Source organism: Hemiscyllium ocellatum, chromosome 30 (genome assembly GCF_020745735.1).
Source record: "Hemiscyllium ocellatum isolate sHemOce1 chromosome 30, sHemOce1.pat.X.cur, whole genome shotgun sequence".
Lineage (NCBI taxonomy): Eukaryota > Metazoa > Chordata > Chondrichthyes > Orectolobiformes > Hemiscylliidae > Hemiscyllium > Hemiscyllium ocellatum.
In genome coordinates, this window is record NC_083430.1 from 44,703,406 (window position 1) to 44,719,934 (window position 16,529).

The 16,529-nt window shown below is 39.9% G+C and overlaps 1 protein-coding gene across 1 annotated transcript in view; it reads left to right on the top strand.

Moving 5' to 3' along the window:
• The window catches only part of LOC132829822 (replication protein A 32 kDa subunit-like), a 40,782-nt gene extending 24,476 nt beyond the window's left edge, over window positions 1-16,306 (top strand). Inside the window, exons 4-8 of the mRNA XM_060847186.1 lie at window positions 2,714-2,827; window positions 7,312-7,421; window positions 9,943-10,060; window positions 16,047-16,141; window positions 16,222-16,306. Of these exons, the coding sequence (XP_060703169.1) occupies window positions 2,714-2,827; window positions 7,312-7,421; window positions 9,943-10,060; window positions 16,047-16,141; window positions 16,222-16,306 (522 nt within the window). The remainder of the gene's footprint in view (window positions 1-2,713; window positions 2,828-7,311; window positions 7,422-9,942; window positions 10,061-16,046; window positions 16,142-16,221) is intronic.
• The last annotated feature ends 223 nt before the right edge of the window (window positions 16,307-16,529 follow it).

Consider the following 16,529-nt stretch of genomic DNA (forward strand, 5'->3'; position numbering starts at 1 on the left):
TAGTATTGGCATGCACAGCCTAATTTTATAATGTTAGCTTTTGCAGAAGCAACACCTGTTCCCTTATTCTGCACAATTTTAACCCTATACCTTATACACTTGAGTACTTTCACATTTATTATGTGGACCTTTTTGATCAACCAATACACTATTAGTCCCATAGATGCTGGTTAATAAAATGTTTGCTGTAGTATAAAATGTTTTTCATTTATATTGGTACTTTTGCAAACTGTCCTGATGAGTGCAAGATGTAAAGCTTTGACTATTATTCCTCAGCAGTGCTCTTATTGTACAGTTGCAAGGGAGAGGTTAGAAAGATTTGTATGCGGTTATTTGGATATGAAATGTTCAAAATAAGATTGTCTCTGAACCCTTAATGGCTGTTAAATGTAAAGTACTTAAGTATTTTAAAAATACACTTATTGAGTGTATTGCTGGAGAAATGGGATTGTAGTTAACTTTATAAAAATTGAAAGAACTGCAGATGCTGTAAATCTGAAACAAAAACAGAAGTTGCTGGAAAAGCTCAGCAGGTCTGGTAGCATCTGTGAAGTGGAGGTGCTGGTGTTGGACTGGGGTGGACAAAGTCAAAAATCAGACAACACTGGGTTATAGTCCAACAGGTTTATTTGAAAACAAGCTTTTGGAGATCAGCTCCTTCAGGTATTAATGAGGGAGGATATGTTGGACACCATTTATAAGTAAAATATGGAGAAATACTGGGCTTTATTGGTAGAGGAATTGAGTTCCGGAGTCCTGAGGTCATGTTGCAGTTGTATAAGACTCTGGTGCGGCCTCATCTGGAGTATTGTGTGCAGTTTTGGTCGCCATACTAGAGGAAGGATGTGGAGGCATTGGAACGAGTGCAGAGGAGGTTTACCAGGATGTTGCCTGGCATGGTAGGAAGATCATATGAGGAAAGGCTGAGGCACTTGGGGCTGTTCTCATTGGAGAAAAGAAGGTTTAGGGGAGATTTGATAGAGGTGTACAAGATGATTAGGGGTTTAGATAGGTTGACAGTGAGAACCTTTCTCTGCTAATGGAGTCAGCTGTTACTAGGGGATACAGCTTTAAATTAAGGGGAGGTTGGTATAGGACAGATGTTAGGGGTAGATTCTTTACTCAGCGGGTTGTGAGTTCATGGAATGCCCTGCCAGTAGCAGTGGTGGACTCTCCCTCTTTATGGTCATTTAAGCGGGCATTGGATAAACATATGGAGGTTATTGGGCTAGTGTAGGTTAGGTAGGCTTCGGTTGGCGCAACATCGAGAGCCGAAGGGCCTGTACTGCGCTGTATTTTTCTATGTTCTATGTTCTAAATCTGTTAACATTTCTGGGCTAGTGACCCTTCCTCAGAACTGGTGGTAGCTAAGAAAATGTTGGTATTTATGCAGAAGATAGGGTTGGGGATAAGGTAAGGAGTAAACAATAGATGGGGATAGAGCCCAAAAAAAGAAGAGCAGTTGGATAGACAAAGGAGAGGATAATGATCTGGCTCAGACAATAAATAGCTCTTAATGGAGACAGTTAGTGGCACCTCCTAGCCAGATCGTTATGCATTCCTTTGTCTAGTCAACGGCTTCTCTCTTTCTTTGGGCTCGATTTCCACCTATCGTTTACTCCTTACCTCATTCCTTAACCTATCTTCATATAAACCAACACTTTTTAAAAAAAAATCCCCCTTTGTATTTTGATTTAATCCCTGCCCATCCTTTCACCTTTTTGGTCACTCAGCCTTTCCTTTTGTTGAGAAGGGCACTGCTCGTCACTGGCCACTTGGGTGTTTCCTTCATGGTGGTGGAAGATGAATAAAGATTTATGCACCTGTTGTTCTTTACTGTGCCCTCCACCGAAACACACACAACATGGCTGCTGGGGCATAAAAACAATATATATTTTCACCATGAGATTAGAATCTCCTCAATTCAGGGGACTGACTCCGAGCTGCCCGGCCATTGCCAGTGTACTGTGTGGAAGAAGTCAGTTCTCCGGTCTAGAAGACATTGCCTTATGTTTTCTTCTTTATTGCTGTGTTTATGGGGCTCTTTTCTTTTAAGAGAAAAAGACAAAAGAAAATATAAACCAATTTAGAATCTCTATAGTTAATGGGACTAAATCCAAGCTTTTAAAAAAAGTTTTCCTAGCTACCATTCACTCTGAGGAAGGGTCAATGGACCTGAAACGTTAGCTCTGATGTTTCTTCACAGATTCTGCCTGACCTGCTGAGCTTTCCCAGCTGCTTCTGTTTTTGCTTGTGATTAACCTAATGCCCCCATTGTGGTATGGGAGCTTAGAATGGCACGGTGGCTCAGTAGTTAGCACTGCTGCCTCACAGCACCAGGCTCTCAGGTTCGGTTCCAGCCTTGGGCATCTGTCTGTGTGGAGTTTGCATGTTCTCTGCGTGGGTTTCCTCCAGGTGCTCCGGTTTCCTTCCACAGTCAAAGATGTGCAGGTTAGGTGAATTGGCCATGCTAAAATTGCCTGTAGTGTTAAATGCATTGGTTAGGGGTAAATATAGGGGAATGGGTAGGTTGGTCTTCGGAGGGTCGGTGTGGACTTGTGTCCACACTGGAGGGAATCTAATCAAAAAAACATTATTGAGATTTTAGTATATAAAATATTCCTTGATTATAAATAACAACATATAGCATTTGTTTTATTACCTCTGTCGTAGATTTCTTCTAACATTGAGCTTTACAGTTTCATTTTCTTAGGTAACTATGGTTGGCATGATCAAAGATGTGGAAAAAGCACCAACAAACATTTTGTACAAATTGGATGACATGACTGCACCCCCTATGGATGTTAGACAGTGGGTAGATACTGAAGTAAAAATGAATTTTTTATGTATCTTGTCATCCCTGATGATGCTATCAAATTTTTATTTCATCATTGACCAGGAACACTTTTTAAGTGTAAATAATGTTTGAAATCTCAGATACTTCAAGAATAAAGCCATGAGTTTCCAGGATTTTGAACAAACAAAAATCCATTCTAATATATAAAGTTAGAATGGTAACACAACCTTCAAGGTATAGAATGTGTACTCTGGTTTTCAGAATTGATGAAGTAAATATGGGTAACAGGTAAACATTAGTTAAGCTCATTTCAGTATATCAAATAGCATATGTGATTATCGTGCAGATTTCTTAGCAATCTACCCCAGCCATTAGTGATACTAAATTGCCAAATTTAATTTAAAACTCAACAAATCATTCAAACTGCACAAATCTAGCTTTCGAGCTCCCTCAAATTGCTACATTATGTCATATCTCAATTTCAACACATGTCCTGGCAGTCCATTCCTTTCCTTGGGACTGCCCTCCTTGCTACTTTTAGACCACACACTAGCACATTCTCACTCATGAGCACAATTCTAGCTTTACAACAGATTCTCTAAAGGTTTCTGCAAGCTCCAATATTTCTCAGCTATACCATCAAATATTGTTCATCTGCATCCAATTATTATTCCCTTTATTCCCTTTTTCGTAGAATATGGACATTGCTGGCTAATGCAGCATTTATTGTTGATCCCTACTTGTTCTATAACTAAGTGGCTTGTTAGGCTATTTCAGAAGACTATGTGGAATTGCGAGTATTAGACTGTGGTGGTAAACGTCAGAAGACACAACACCAGGTTACAGTCCAACTGGTTTATTTGAATTCGCAGACTTGTGGAGTACTGCTCCTTTGTCAAGTGAACTTCACCTGATGGAGCTCTGAAAGTTCATGATTTCAAATAATCCAGTTGGACTGTAACCTGGTGTTGTGTGACTTTGTGTATTCTAAAGTGCCTTTTGAAATACAATGTAGGTATGGAGTCAAGTGTAAAGTTGTTAAATTTTTATTCCTGTTGAATTAAATGGGTTTTTCATGACCATTAGCAGTGGTTACATGATCACCATTAAGCTAGTTTTTAATTGTGGATTGCCTTTTTAATTGCATTCAGCTTTTGAGATCTGTGGTGGCAATCAAACTCATGTTCAGAACATTAGTCTAGGCTTCTGAATTACTAGCCCTGTAACATTACCACCAGACCTCTGGGGTCCCCGGCCCCCATGGCTCTAAACAGCTACTAAAATGCTCTGAGCTGTAACTCCAATAAGCAGCTGTACCTACTGGTTCCCAGGATTTTCTGATCCCTGACTGCTCGAGGTCTGTTGCAGCAGAACCCTTTTTGGGATGAAACCAATTGTTTTCCCCCTGCAGCTGACCACCAGTCTCATTAAATTGCCTAATAGAATCAGAGTCATACAGCACAGAAACAGACCCTTTGGTTCAACCAGTCCATTCTGAACATCATCCAAACTAAACTAGTCCCACCTGCCTGTTCCTGTCCCATATCTCTTCAAACCTTTTCTAATCATTAACTTATCCAAATATATTTTAAACATTGTAAGTGTATCCACATCCACCACTTCATCATGAACTTCATTCCAAATGCGAGCTATCCTCTTTTAAAAAGTGATCTTTTTAAAAATCTATGTCCTCTCACCTTAAAAATGTGCCCCAGATGTTGAAATCTCCCTATCCTAGAATTAATGGGAGATGTTTTTTCCCTATCTGCATCCCTCATTATTTTAGAAACTTCTATAAGATGGCCTTTCCACCTGCAGTGCGCCAGTGAAAAAGGTCGCAGCCTATCCAGGCTTTCATTATAATTTAAGCCTTCCATACCCAACAGCATCCTGGGTAATTCTTCTGAAATCTCTCCAGTTTAATAACATCCTTCCTATTACTGGGCAACCAGAGAGGAGTTGCCAATATCCTGTATCTTTCATACTGACTTGTTGTCTAGTCTTCATGCCAGTCCATGATCTCACAACCCTACAGCATATTTCTGATGGCTGGGCCTTCCAGATATTTAAAAATAGCATGTGTGGTCTGTTGTTTTTTTGCCATTCAAAGCGGACATTAAGACTTGCAGGGCTATTAGGAAATGGAGCCCTCATTGGAGCCCAAAATTAGCTATATTTTGGATTTAATAGGTGTATACGTTCTGTGTTAAAGTATGTTGTGTTCGCTGTCAGTCCTTTCAATTATAATGTTGTTTTACAGATATCTAGTTCTGGACAGAATGTAAATGTGTTTCAATCTGCTTGTTAGTTTGTGTAGTTCAAATTCATTGTTGGAAAGAGCATTTGATGTTTGTAAATGGGAATAATTTAGTTTGGTGCAATTGATATTACTTATTTATATCTATTTCTACAGTTAATTCAACCCTGTCAAGTGACTGTGTTCACTCGTCTGAAATTGAGAATCTAATTCATTGTACTTTACAAACTTCAACTCTCTTTTGCCATTCTAATCAAGTCTGCCATTTTCTTATTTTGACAAATTGAAAAGGCCTTGCATTTAATTTGCAAAATCCATGTAATTTATATGATTTGTAGTCATAAAATTATTTTTTTGCTTTAGTGTGTTGATTATTTTCACTTACGTCTATAACTTTTAAAATTCCGTTCTAAAATGATTAGGTAACTGTAGTAGATCACTACAGAGTTCCACATTATATCCACTACCTTCTAAATTATCCTGTGAGTCTCTTGTGATGATCATAAATTTGAGTTTATTAAACTCAGTTCAACGAACACCTATTGCTAAATACCTTAAACTCTGAATCCTGAAGACTTCTGTAACACCATATATTAACTTTTGCAGCTCTAGACAAGAAGATTAACCATTTTTAAAATGACTTTAACATTGAAACCATCTGTGCTGCTTCACGCAGTTTAATATAAAATACACTTTTCTGCTGATTTCCACACTGTCCATTTGACTCAACTAGTCCATGTTATTGTTTATGCTTGAGTCTCCTCCGTTGTTCCTAATACAAATCTGTCAGCGTGACTTTGATTCAGTTCTTGTGTTTGTTCTATAGTTAAGTGCACATGTGTTCGTTCTATAGTTAAGTGCACAACAATACTACACCTGTATTTAACTAAGGTCTGTACAGTTTAACCATTATCACTTTATTTTTATGTTCTGTGCATCTAAGTCTAAATCCACAGATTCAAGTTGGTCTGATGGTCATACCTACTTGTTGGAGTTTCTGTTTTACTTTGTTTAAAATCTTTAAATGTGATAATTTTATTTCTGTTCCAAAGAATGTCATTCTGATTTTCCCTGTACTGTCTGCCCACCCAGCTAAATTCTTTTTGTCACCCATTTGCTACACACTCCTCTCAACTTCCCTCACTTAAAAATTCAGTGCCATCTGTATATTTCAGTCGTAACCTTTCAATTTGATATTTATGCAGTTTGATTTTAAGTTGACTTTTTTGTATTTAGTAATGCTTTGCTTACCTGCAATGCCAGAGATTAATCTGTAAAAATCCGAGTGGCCGAAAACTATTTAAAGTAAAAATTTAACAACTTTATTTCTTAAAGTATTACAGAGAATAATTAACTTACCACTATAGTTAAGTGCACAACAATACTACACCTAAGTCTTCCTCTAACCTAGCTTTTACCTTCCCTTCTATAATATAGTCCAATTAAAACTCCCAATTAAGATTTATAAAACCACACTTCTTATCTCAAAACGAGGCAGCTTTCAGGCTTCTGTATGGATCTTCCTGTGCTGCTTTTGTTCTTAGGAATTTCTACTTCACAGGTTACTGATCAAAAAGACATTGATACTTTAGACATATCTTTTTGTTTTGTCTCATTACATTTGCTTCTTATATTTTACCAATTTAGCATTTTCATATTTAGAGTTATTTAAAAAAAGTTTTATTTCCCCCAGTGTTTTTTGTTTAATGCACAAATTAAATGGAATGGTATTCTGTTAAAATATAAAGCCTATGTTTATTTATATATTTAATTGGGAGGGAAAATATGCTATCTGAAATACTTCCCTGATTAACAATTTAGTACTTTTTTTAATCAGTGCGACTTAATGTTTTTTTTTAGTTGCTTTGTGTATACAATGCCATCAGGAACTATCCAGTGTGGCAGTTTATAGAACTGTAAGTTGAATGTTTCCCTGATTTTCTTGTTTCTGAACATTTGGCATTCACTGTGTCCAGAGAAAAGAACTAAGCTGATGAGGGAATAACTAATGTATGTAGATAATTTAAAAATTAATGGAATACCATTTATAGATTTTGGCAGTTTCTGCTTTTGAAGTTTTAAGCAAAATAAATCTTGTTGGTCTTTTGTATCTATTAAAATAGAACTATTACATGTTATCTGTAACTCTTCAGCTTTTTGTTACACGAATAATTTATTTACTGATTCATTTGTAATTTTTGATTCTGCATGAAAGTCAATTCTAATCTTGAACTTGACTGTTACTTTAAATTGTTAGAACAAGAAGAGCTTGGTAGCTTTTAAAATCATGGTTTTGGAAGACATGAATGAGTTAACATCTCACATGTTGGAGGTGGTGCAGGCTCACTTGCTGTTAAACAAACCACCGATGAGTACAAAGCTAAATACTTGGAACAATGTTCTGATAGGATTCAGCTAATGTGTGTTTCAAAATTAGAAATTGTGCTGCATTGTGTAATTGTACAAGAGTCCAGCTAGAAAAGGACAGCAACTGTTACAAATATTCAAGAGTGGTAGAGATGTACAGCATGGAAACAGACCTTTCGGTCCACCTCATCCATGCCGGCAGCTATCCCAACCTAATCTAGTCCCACTTGCCAGCACCTTTCCCATATCCCTCCAAACCCTTCCTATTCATATATCCATCCATCCAGATGCTTTTAAAATATTGCAATTGTACCAGCCTCCAAGACTTCTTCTGGCGGCTCATTCGTAATTGGAGATAGAAGCAGAATGCCATAGACTGAGCAGCCGGTTAAGAATGCTGAAAGGGGAGAATATTTGTCGTCATGCTGGAGGGGTGGTGGACTCAGGGCTCCTGACAAAAGTGGATCATTCACCACTTGCCTGAATGAGTGCAGCTCTAGGAGCATTCAAGCTCTGCACCATCCAGGTCACAGCTGCCCCCTTGGTTAGCACTAAATTCATTGTTGTAAACATTCACTCCTTCCCTTGCTGGCACTCAGTGGTGGCAGTGTGCTATATCTAAATGATGCACGAGCAACTTGTCAAGGCTCCCTTGAAAGCACCTTCCAAACACACATCATCATCTAGATAGAAGGGCAAAGGCAGTAGGAGCATGGAAGTGCTGCACCATGCAGGATTCCCTTCCAAGTCTCTCTCCATCCTGACTTGAGACTATATTGCCATTCCTTCGAAGTTGTGAAGCCAAAGTGCTGGAAAACCCTTCTGAACAACACTGCATGTATCTATCCTAGTATGCAACAGTGGCTGAATGGTTAGCACTGCTGCCTCATAGCACCAGGTACCCAGGTTCGATTTCAGCCTCTGGTAACTGTCTGTGTGGAGTTTGCACATTCTCCCAGTGTCTGTATGGGTTTCCTCTGGGTTTTCCGGTTTCCTCCCACAATCCAAAGCCGTGCAGGTTAGGTGAATTGGCCGTGATAAATTGCGCATAGTGTTCAGGGATGTATAGTTTAAGAGCATTAGTCAGGGGTAAATATTGGGTAAGGGTCTGGGTGGGTTACTTCTTTTGGAGGGTCGGTGTGGACTAGTTGGGCCAAAAGGCCTGTTTCTACTCTGCATTCTGTTCTGTTCTCCTTCCACATCCCCATCCCCATCCCCCAGCAGTTCAAGAAGATGGCTCACCACCCTGCAAGGCCATTTAGGATGGACAAGTGCTCGCTTTGCTAGCAGCATCCAAAACCTGTGAATGACAAATAAAATCAGGATCTTCGGGTGAAGTGCAAATCATTGGAAGATCTGGGGCATGGACATTAGCAAAAGCTAATTGGTCATAGTTGCTCACTCTGAGCTTCATTATTTCTGAATAATTTTCACAGCTGTTGAAATTAAAGGAATTTTCAGTACAATCAAGATTAAAACTTTACACCGTTTACCTAGGAAAAGTCATCATTACTCTAATGAAGCAATACAGAGGAACTTCGATTATCCGAATATCAGTTATCCAAAGGAGATCTTGAGGTCCCGATAGAAATATTACATCAAAGAGGTGTTTCAACTCTGATCGAGTCTTTTGTTTCTAATAATTAAAAACGATCACTGCTCATTGAAATGCTGCCGAGAACAGTCCTGGACATTGATGGGAGACAAGGCACCATCTCCAAATGGCTGACCTCCTGCCCACTCTCCCGCTCCCCACACTTTGCCTGGAGTTCTGCATAGGGGTGAACCCTAAACCCCCCTTCCCCAGCTATTCTCTCTAATATTGTCCTAAACAGGGCAGAGGTGGAACTTGTCAAAAAGTTGCAGTAAAAATTTGTTGGGGGTGTGTGTGTGTGTGTGTGTGTGTGTGTGTGTGTGTGTGTGTGTGTGTGTGTGTACATCTCTCTGTGTCTGTGTGTGTGTGTGTCTGTCTGTGTCTGTGGGTCTGTGTGTGTGTGTGTCTGTCTGTCTGTTTGTGTGTGTGCGTATGTGTATCTGTCTGTGTCTGTGTGCGCATGAATGTGTGTGTATGTGTGTGTGTGTGTCTGTGTGTGTGTCTGTGTGTGTGTGCGCACTATTTGGAGACTTAACCCACAAAGGCAGCAGCAATCTTACTGTTGGTGTCCCGGAGGGGGAAAGGGACTGCCAGGGGCAGGGGTGCAGACGGAGTTTGGACGGTAGGTGGGGAGGTGGTGCTGGATGGGGGTTAGAGGTTGGGCGGGAGGGCGGTGCTGGATGGGTTTGGGTGCAGTTGGGGGCCGTGCTGGGTGGGGTTGGGGATTAGGTGGGGGCCACTGTTGGTCAGGGGCTCGTGCGCGTTGTGATGCAGTCTCCTCTCCTGAATGGGGAGCAGACTTAACAGAAAACCCTGAGTCCCAGAGGAGAGGCATTGAATTGATTAACCGAATAATGAGTTATCCGAACGAAATAGTGCCCGCCCTGGGGAGTATTCTGGAGTTTCACTTCTATAATTTCTTCCTCAGCTTGTACCTGGAGGATCTCTAGCTTTGCACACCCCAATGCGAAATGAAGGGACAGTAGGATTATATGATGGTGGTAATGATGCATTGATGAATGGACTAACAAGCCAACAAAGTCAGGTAAAACACACTGGGAAGGAATTGTGCAATTGTCTCATCTGAAGTTTATTATATTGGGGTTAAGAGAAAAGCAATAGTTTATCTCCCTCTAATTGCAATGTTAAATGAGAGATATATTGTCTCAAACAGTCTGAATACATAACTGACAAGATGTGAAAAAAGCCAGCTTAATGCAGGTTCCTTTATGACAGATAGGACAGTCTTCTGTGCTGTGACCAATCTGTGACCCTTGCGTATCAGGGCCATACCTTGGATTTCCTTGCAATCCCTAAAATGTTAAACCAATTTGTAATTAGTTTGCTGGTTTGTACTGAGTTTTTGTAATGTTGCTGATAAGGGCTGTTTTGAGCATTATGTTGCATATAATTTGCATATTTTCAATCGTTAATGTTAGCAAGAATTTATTTTAAACTTTGCATATAGTTCCTTCAGGCTTAATGTGCAAGTACGCATCAGAAGGTAACAATACTCATGTTGTAGACCCCTACCTTGATGTTTAGTTGAATGCATTCTACTTTTGATACTTTTTTGTTCAAACATAATTCTATTTAAATGTGATGGTTTGATTTTCGGGATGGGACATGATATGTTAATTGACACAAATTGAATTTAAATTTTGCTAATGATCCTTATAGCAAAGGTCCCCAGTATTATCAATGTCAGTCTTGAGCCAGTTGGATTTTTTTCCTCATGATATCAAGAAATGGTTGAGGACATTGGATACTGCAAAGGTTTTGGACCCAGATTACATTCCTCCCGCAACAGTTTTTCTTCAGAATTTGGTTCACCTCGAACCAAACTGTTCCAACACACCTACACTGACAATTGACCCAACAACATGGAAAATTACCCAGCTATGTCCTGTATGCACAAAGCAGGGTAAATCCACTCTGGGCAGCTACCATCCATCAGTTTACTGGAGATCATCAGTAATGGAAAGTGTCATCAGCAGTGCTGTCAGCAACACCTGTTAAGCAATGCCAAATTTGGTTTCTGCCAGGACCTCAGTATAGCCTTGGTGCAAACTAGCTGAATTCCAAAAGTAAAGTGAAAGTCACAATCCTTGCTATCAAAGCTACGTATGACAGTGTAACAACAAGACCTCTAACAAAACTGGAATAAATGTGGACCCAGGGGTGAGGGGGACCTCTCTGATAGTTGGAATCATATCTGGCATATGGGAAGATGGAGGTTGTTGGAGGTCAATCATTTCAACTCCAACACATCTCTGTAGAAATTCCTCAAGCTAATGTCCTTGATCCAACCATCAGCTGCTTCATCAAGGAACTTCCCTCCATCATGAGGTCAGAAGTGGAGTGTACAAAGGGCAACACCGTTCTCTACTGCTCATATACTGAGGCAGTCCATGTCGAAATGCAACAGGACTTGGGCATATATATATATAGGTTGGACTGAAAAGTGGTAAGTAATGCTTGTGCCACCCAGTACTAGGCAATTACCATTCCAGTAAGAGAAGATCTGACAACTGCCCTTGATATTCAATGGTGTCACCATCATTGAATCAACCACTATCAATACTTGGCGATACCATTGACCAGAAGCTGCCCTGCCAGGCTATAAGAGCTAGTTAGGGGCTGGAATTTGCTGCAAGTAATTCCTCAGCTTTTACACCTTGACAAAGCAGAAGTCAGGAGTGTAATGGAATACTCCCCATTTGTCTGGGTGAGTGCAGCTCCAACAACATTGAAACTTGACACCATCCAGGTTATAGAGGTACGCAGCACAGAAATCAGGCCCTTCAGCCCAACTTGTCTTTGCCAACATGTTTCCTCAACTTCATTGGTCTCATTTGCCAGGGTAAAGCAGCCCACTTGATTGGCACCACACCTTTACATGTCCATTCCCTGTTCCACTGACATTCAGTAGCATGTGTGCCATCGGCCAGATGCACTGCAAACATTCACCAAAGATCCTTAGCACTTTATAAGACTACCATCTGGATAGATGGGAGTACCAGGTACATAAGGACACCATCTGCAAGTTCCATCCAAGCCACACACCACCCAGACTTGGAAATAAATCCCCATACTTTCAATCATAGAGTCATATAGATGTACAGCACAAAAATAGACACTTGGGTCCAACACGTCCATACCGAGTAGGTATCTTAAACTAATCTAGTCCCATTTGCCAGCACTTGGCCCCTATCTATCTAAACTCTTCCTATTCATATACCCATCCAGATGCCTTTTAAATGCTGTAATTGTACCAGTCACCACCACTTCCTCTGGCATCTCATTCCGTACATGCACCATGCTCTGTCAAAATCTTGCCCTTTAGGTCCATTTTATATCTTTCCACTCCATGCCCTCTAGTTCTGGACTCTCCCTAATGCAGGGAAAAAGGCCTGACTATTTATCCTATCCATGCCCCTCATGATTTTATAAATCTCTACAAGGTCACTTCTCATCCTCCAACTTCCAGGGATAATGGCCCCAGCCATTTCAGCCTCTCCCAGTAACTCATCCTCCAACCCTGGCGACATCCTTGTAAATTTTTTCTAAACCCTTTCAAGTTTCACAACATTCTTCCAGTAGGAAGCGGACTACAGTTGCACACAGTATTCCAAAAGTGGTGTTACCAATGACCTGTACTGCAACATGACCTCCCAACTCCTATACTCAATGCTTGACCAATAAGGGAAAGCATACAAAAACAACTTCTTCCCTATTATTTATATCGCTATCCTTATTTCATCAAAATTAATCTCCACACACTTGTCTTTGATAAATGTAGATTGTCACCATCCTCCACAGTCTTCTAAATTTCTGTGTGTCATGTTAATTGCAAACATTAAAATTTATTGCCAAAATTCATCCAGGCCATTAGCAGATATTAAAAAGAGCAACTGTACAAAAATAAAGTACTGCAGATGCTGGAAATCTGAAATAAAACTGAAAATGCTGAAATATCATGAATATTCAACAGATCTGGCAGCAACCACCGATGGAGAAAGAGTTATTATTTCAGATCTGCGACTTTGATCAAATGTGCTACATGGTCATTAATGGTAGTCATTTATGAACCTTTTGAAAATTAGATCTCTGGGTCAAAATCTTGAATTCCCTTCCTAAGGACATTGTGGTCTACCTACAACACATGATTTGCAGCAGTTTGAGGTCAGCTCACCATCTTCTCAAGGGCAAGCCAGAATGAGCAATAAATGCTAGCTCAGCCAAAGATGCCTACATTCTGCAAGTGGATACAGTTAGGTCACGTGGAATCTAAGAAGAGGTAACCAACTGGATACAAAATTGGCTTGATGGTCAGAGACAGAGGATGGTGGAAGAGGGTTGTTTTTCAGATTGGAGAGCTGTAACCAGCAGTGTGCTGCAAGGATTGGCGTTGGGTTTACTACTGATCATATGATTTTGGATGAGAATATCAGAGGTATGATTAGTAAGTTTGTGAACTATACCAATACTGGTGGTATAGTGGATAGTGAAGAAGGTTATCTAAGAGTACAATGGAATCTTGATCAGCTCTGTCACTGCTGAGGAATGGCAGATGGGATTTAATTCAGATAAATGTGAGGTATTACATTTTGGTAAGTGAACCAGGATATAACTTAAAGTTAGTGGTAGGACCTTGGGAATACACACAAATAGAGATGTAACAGTGCAGGTTCATAGTTTCTTGAAAGTGATGTTCTGGGTAGACCGGGTGATGGTGAAAGTTTTTAGCATGCTTGCCTTCATTTGATCAGGGCATTGCATATAGGAGTTGGAATGTCATGCTACACCTGTACAAAACATTGGTGCGGTCACATTTTGAGTACTGCATGCAATCCTAGTCACTCTGCTATAGGAGGGATGTTAATAAATTGGGAAGGGTACAAAAAAGATTTACAAGGATGTTACAAAGGTTTGAGTTATCAGCAAAGGCTTGGGACTTTCCTCACTGAAGCATAGGAGGCTGAGGGGTGATCTTAATGAATGTTTATAAAATTAAGAGATGTGGATATGGTGAATAGCTGTGGTCTTTTTCCCAGGGTAGGAGAGTGCAGAACTATATGATATAGATGTAAGGTGAGAGGAAAAATTCAAAAGATACCTGAGTGGTAACTTCCACACAGTGTGGTGGGCGTATGGTAACCAGCTACTGGAGGAAGTGGTAGAGGTGGGTACAATTTAAAAGACATTTGAACAGGTAAATGGATAGGAAAGGTTTAAAGGGATATGGGCTAAATGCTGGCAAAAGGGACCGTGAAGTTAAGAAAATTTGTTTGTCATGGACGAGTTGTGCTGTGTACATCTATGACTCTAAGTGAATTTAAAATGCTAACTCAGATAGACGTGGATAATGTCAACCCAGTTCGTGGTGGACCCCATTGTTTGAAGGAAATTCTCATTAATGGAGGAACCTATTGCCACAGTAATAGCCAGTGTGATAAGTCAGTGTGATTGTTGCAGTGATTATGTTCATGACAGGGTGCTTTACCATTTAACTTCAGTTTAGTTCAGGATTTCTCATAAGCCCCTCATCCTTAACTGTACCTGCATTCACCACTTTCTCTGGCAATTCAGTCCACACAAGCCACTGTTTCTAAAACTAAAAGGTTGCCCCTCATCTCTTTTAAATCTTTCTCCCCTCATTTTTTTTTAAAAGCCCCCTATTTTTGAACTCCCCCACCCTAGGGAAAAGATTATTGACATTCACCTTATCTATGTCCCCCATTTTATAAATCTCAATAAGGTCATTGCTAACCTCCTATGTTGCAGTAAAAAAATGCCCATTCTTTACAGTCTATTTCTATACTCCAAGCCCTCCATTCCTGACAGCATCCTGGTAAACCTTTTCTGAACGCACTTCAGTTTAACGGTTTGTGGTAGTTGCTGGATGACCAACATGTATTGCCCATCCTGTCCACCCTTGACAAAGTGGTGGTCAGCTGCCACTTTGTAACTGCTGAGATTAATTTGTATTGGTATCCCCAGAATCCTGTTATGGAAGGAGTTCCAAAATCTTCACCCAGTGACACTGAACCCAACTAGTGATACTAAATTGATTATCAGCGTTATTCTTTACACACTCAGATTATCAAGCAAAAAATTATCCAATTGATAATGGATATTGTTTCAAGTTCTACCAGTGCAGACTGGTAGGGTATGCACAGTCAGTATATTGCCTATTGCAATAGCCAAAGGGATATGCTATCTCTTAAGATCCACCACTCTTTGGGGCTTCAACAACCTGGCATCACATCTGCACTAAAATTCACACACCAGGTTACTCATCTGGATGGTAAGTAGGATATCTTTTTACTTGAACATTCCATTTGTTGTGTGCATAATTTGTGTTGATACTGAGTAACTAAGTGAAGCAGCTAGTTTCACCTGTAGTCCGCATGTGTGAGATACCTTGCGCTTCTAAAATAATTTCAATAGTCTGGGCATGTTCCATGACTAAATGTGAGATTGTCTTGGAGCTGTTTGTGAGTTTGTGTGGTCATGTAATAAGACATTCTCTGATCAGGGCATTCACACTATCCTGAAGCATGGCCTTGATATGCCTGACTTAATGCTTATGTAATGAACAAATATTGTGCCCCCTATTTACGAAGTTGGTGATAAGCTTTATCTTCTAATGTGTTGAACCTTAGGAATCTCAAAGTGTATACTAACTGGCAAAGCTAAGTTTGTGATACAGTGGTAGAGAGCCCAGTGGCCAATTTCTCAACCAGGACATTGAGAAAAGAGAGATAATTTGACTATCCTTTCAAATGTGTGGAGTCCATTTTATGAAGTTTAAACTAAGTCTGGCAGTTAATCACTAATCATTGTTAACCAGTGTTCCACATGGCATTGTTTCCAAGTTCAGTTGCCAAACAATCAGCCCTATCTTATTATGCATTATAAAGTGTAGTTTCCCCTTAAATTGCTAGCTGAAATTTAACAAAATGTCTTGTCTTTGTCAGAATAACTAACTTTTGTTTATGATAGCTAAAACAAAGCGTTCCTTTCAGGTATTGAATTTGATTCGCAACTGTCGAGAACAGGAAAGCATGAGCATTGACTACATGAGGAAAACATTGAAGAATATGAACATCGTTGCAATCAAGTTAGTGTTACTTTCAGCTGGCTATCGCGTGTTAAATTAAATAATCAAAGTCTTACGATTACAATTTTGTTTTCATATAGGCAAGCAGTAGAATTTCTGGGCAATGAAGGGCACATCTATTCCACAGTGGATGAGGATTATTTCAGGTCAACAGATGTTGAATAATTGAGTAATAAAATGATGTGAAGCTAAAATTCTGAATCATTCTAAAACCTGCAGAATCGATCATCCTGTAGTAAAACGAAAAATACCAATTTTAACATAAAGGGGTGTGTGCAATGGACAATAGACAATAGGTGCAGGAGTAGGCCATTCAGCCCTTTGAGCCTGCACTGCCATTCAATGTGATCATGGCTGATCGTTCCTAATTAGTATCCTCTTCCTGCCT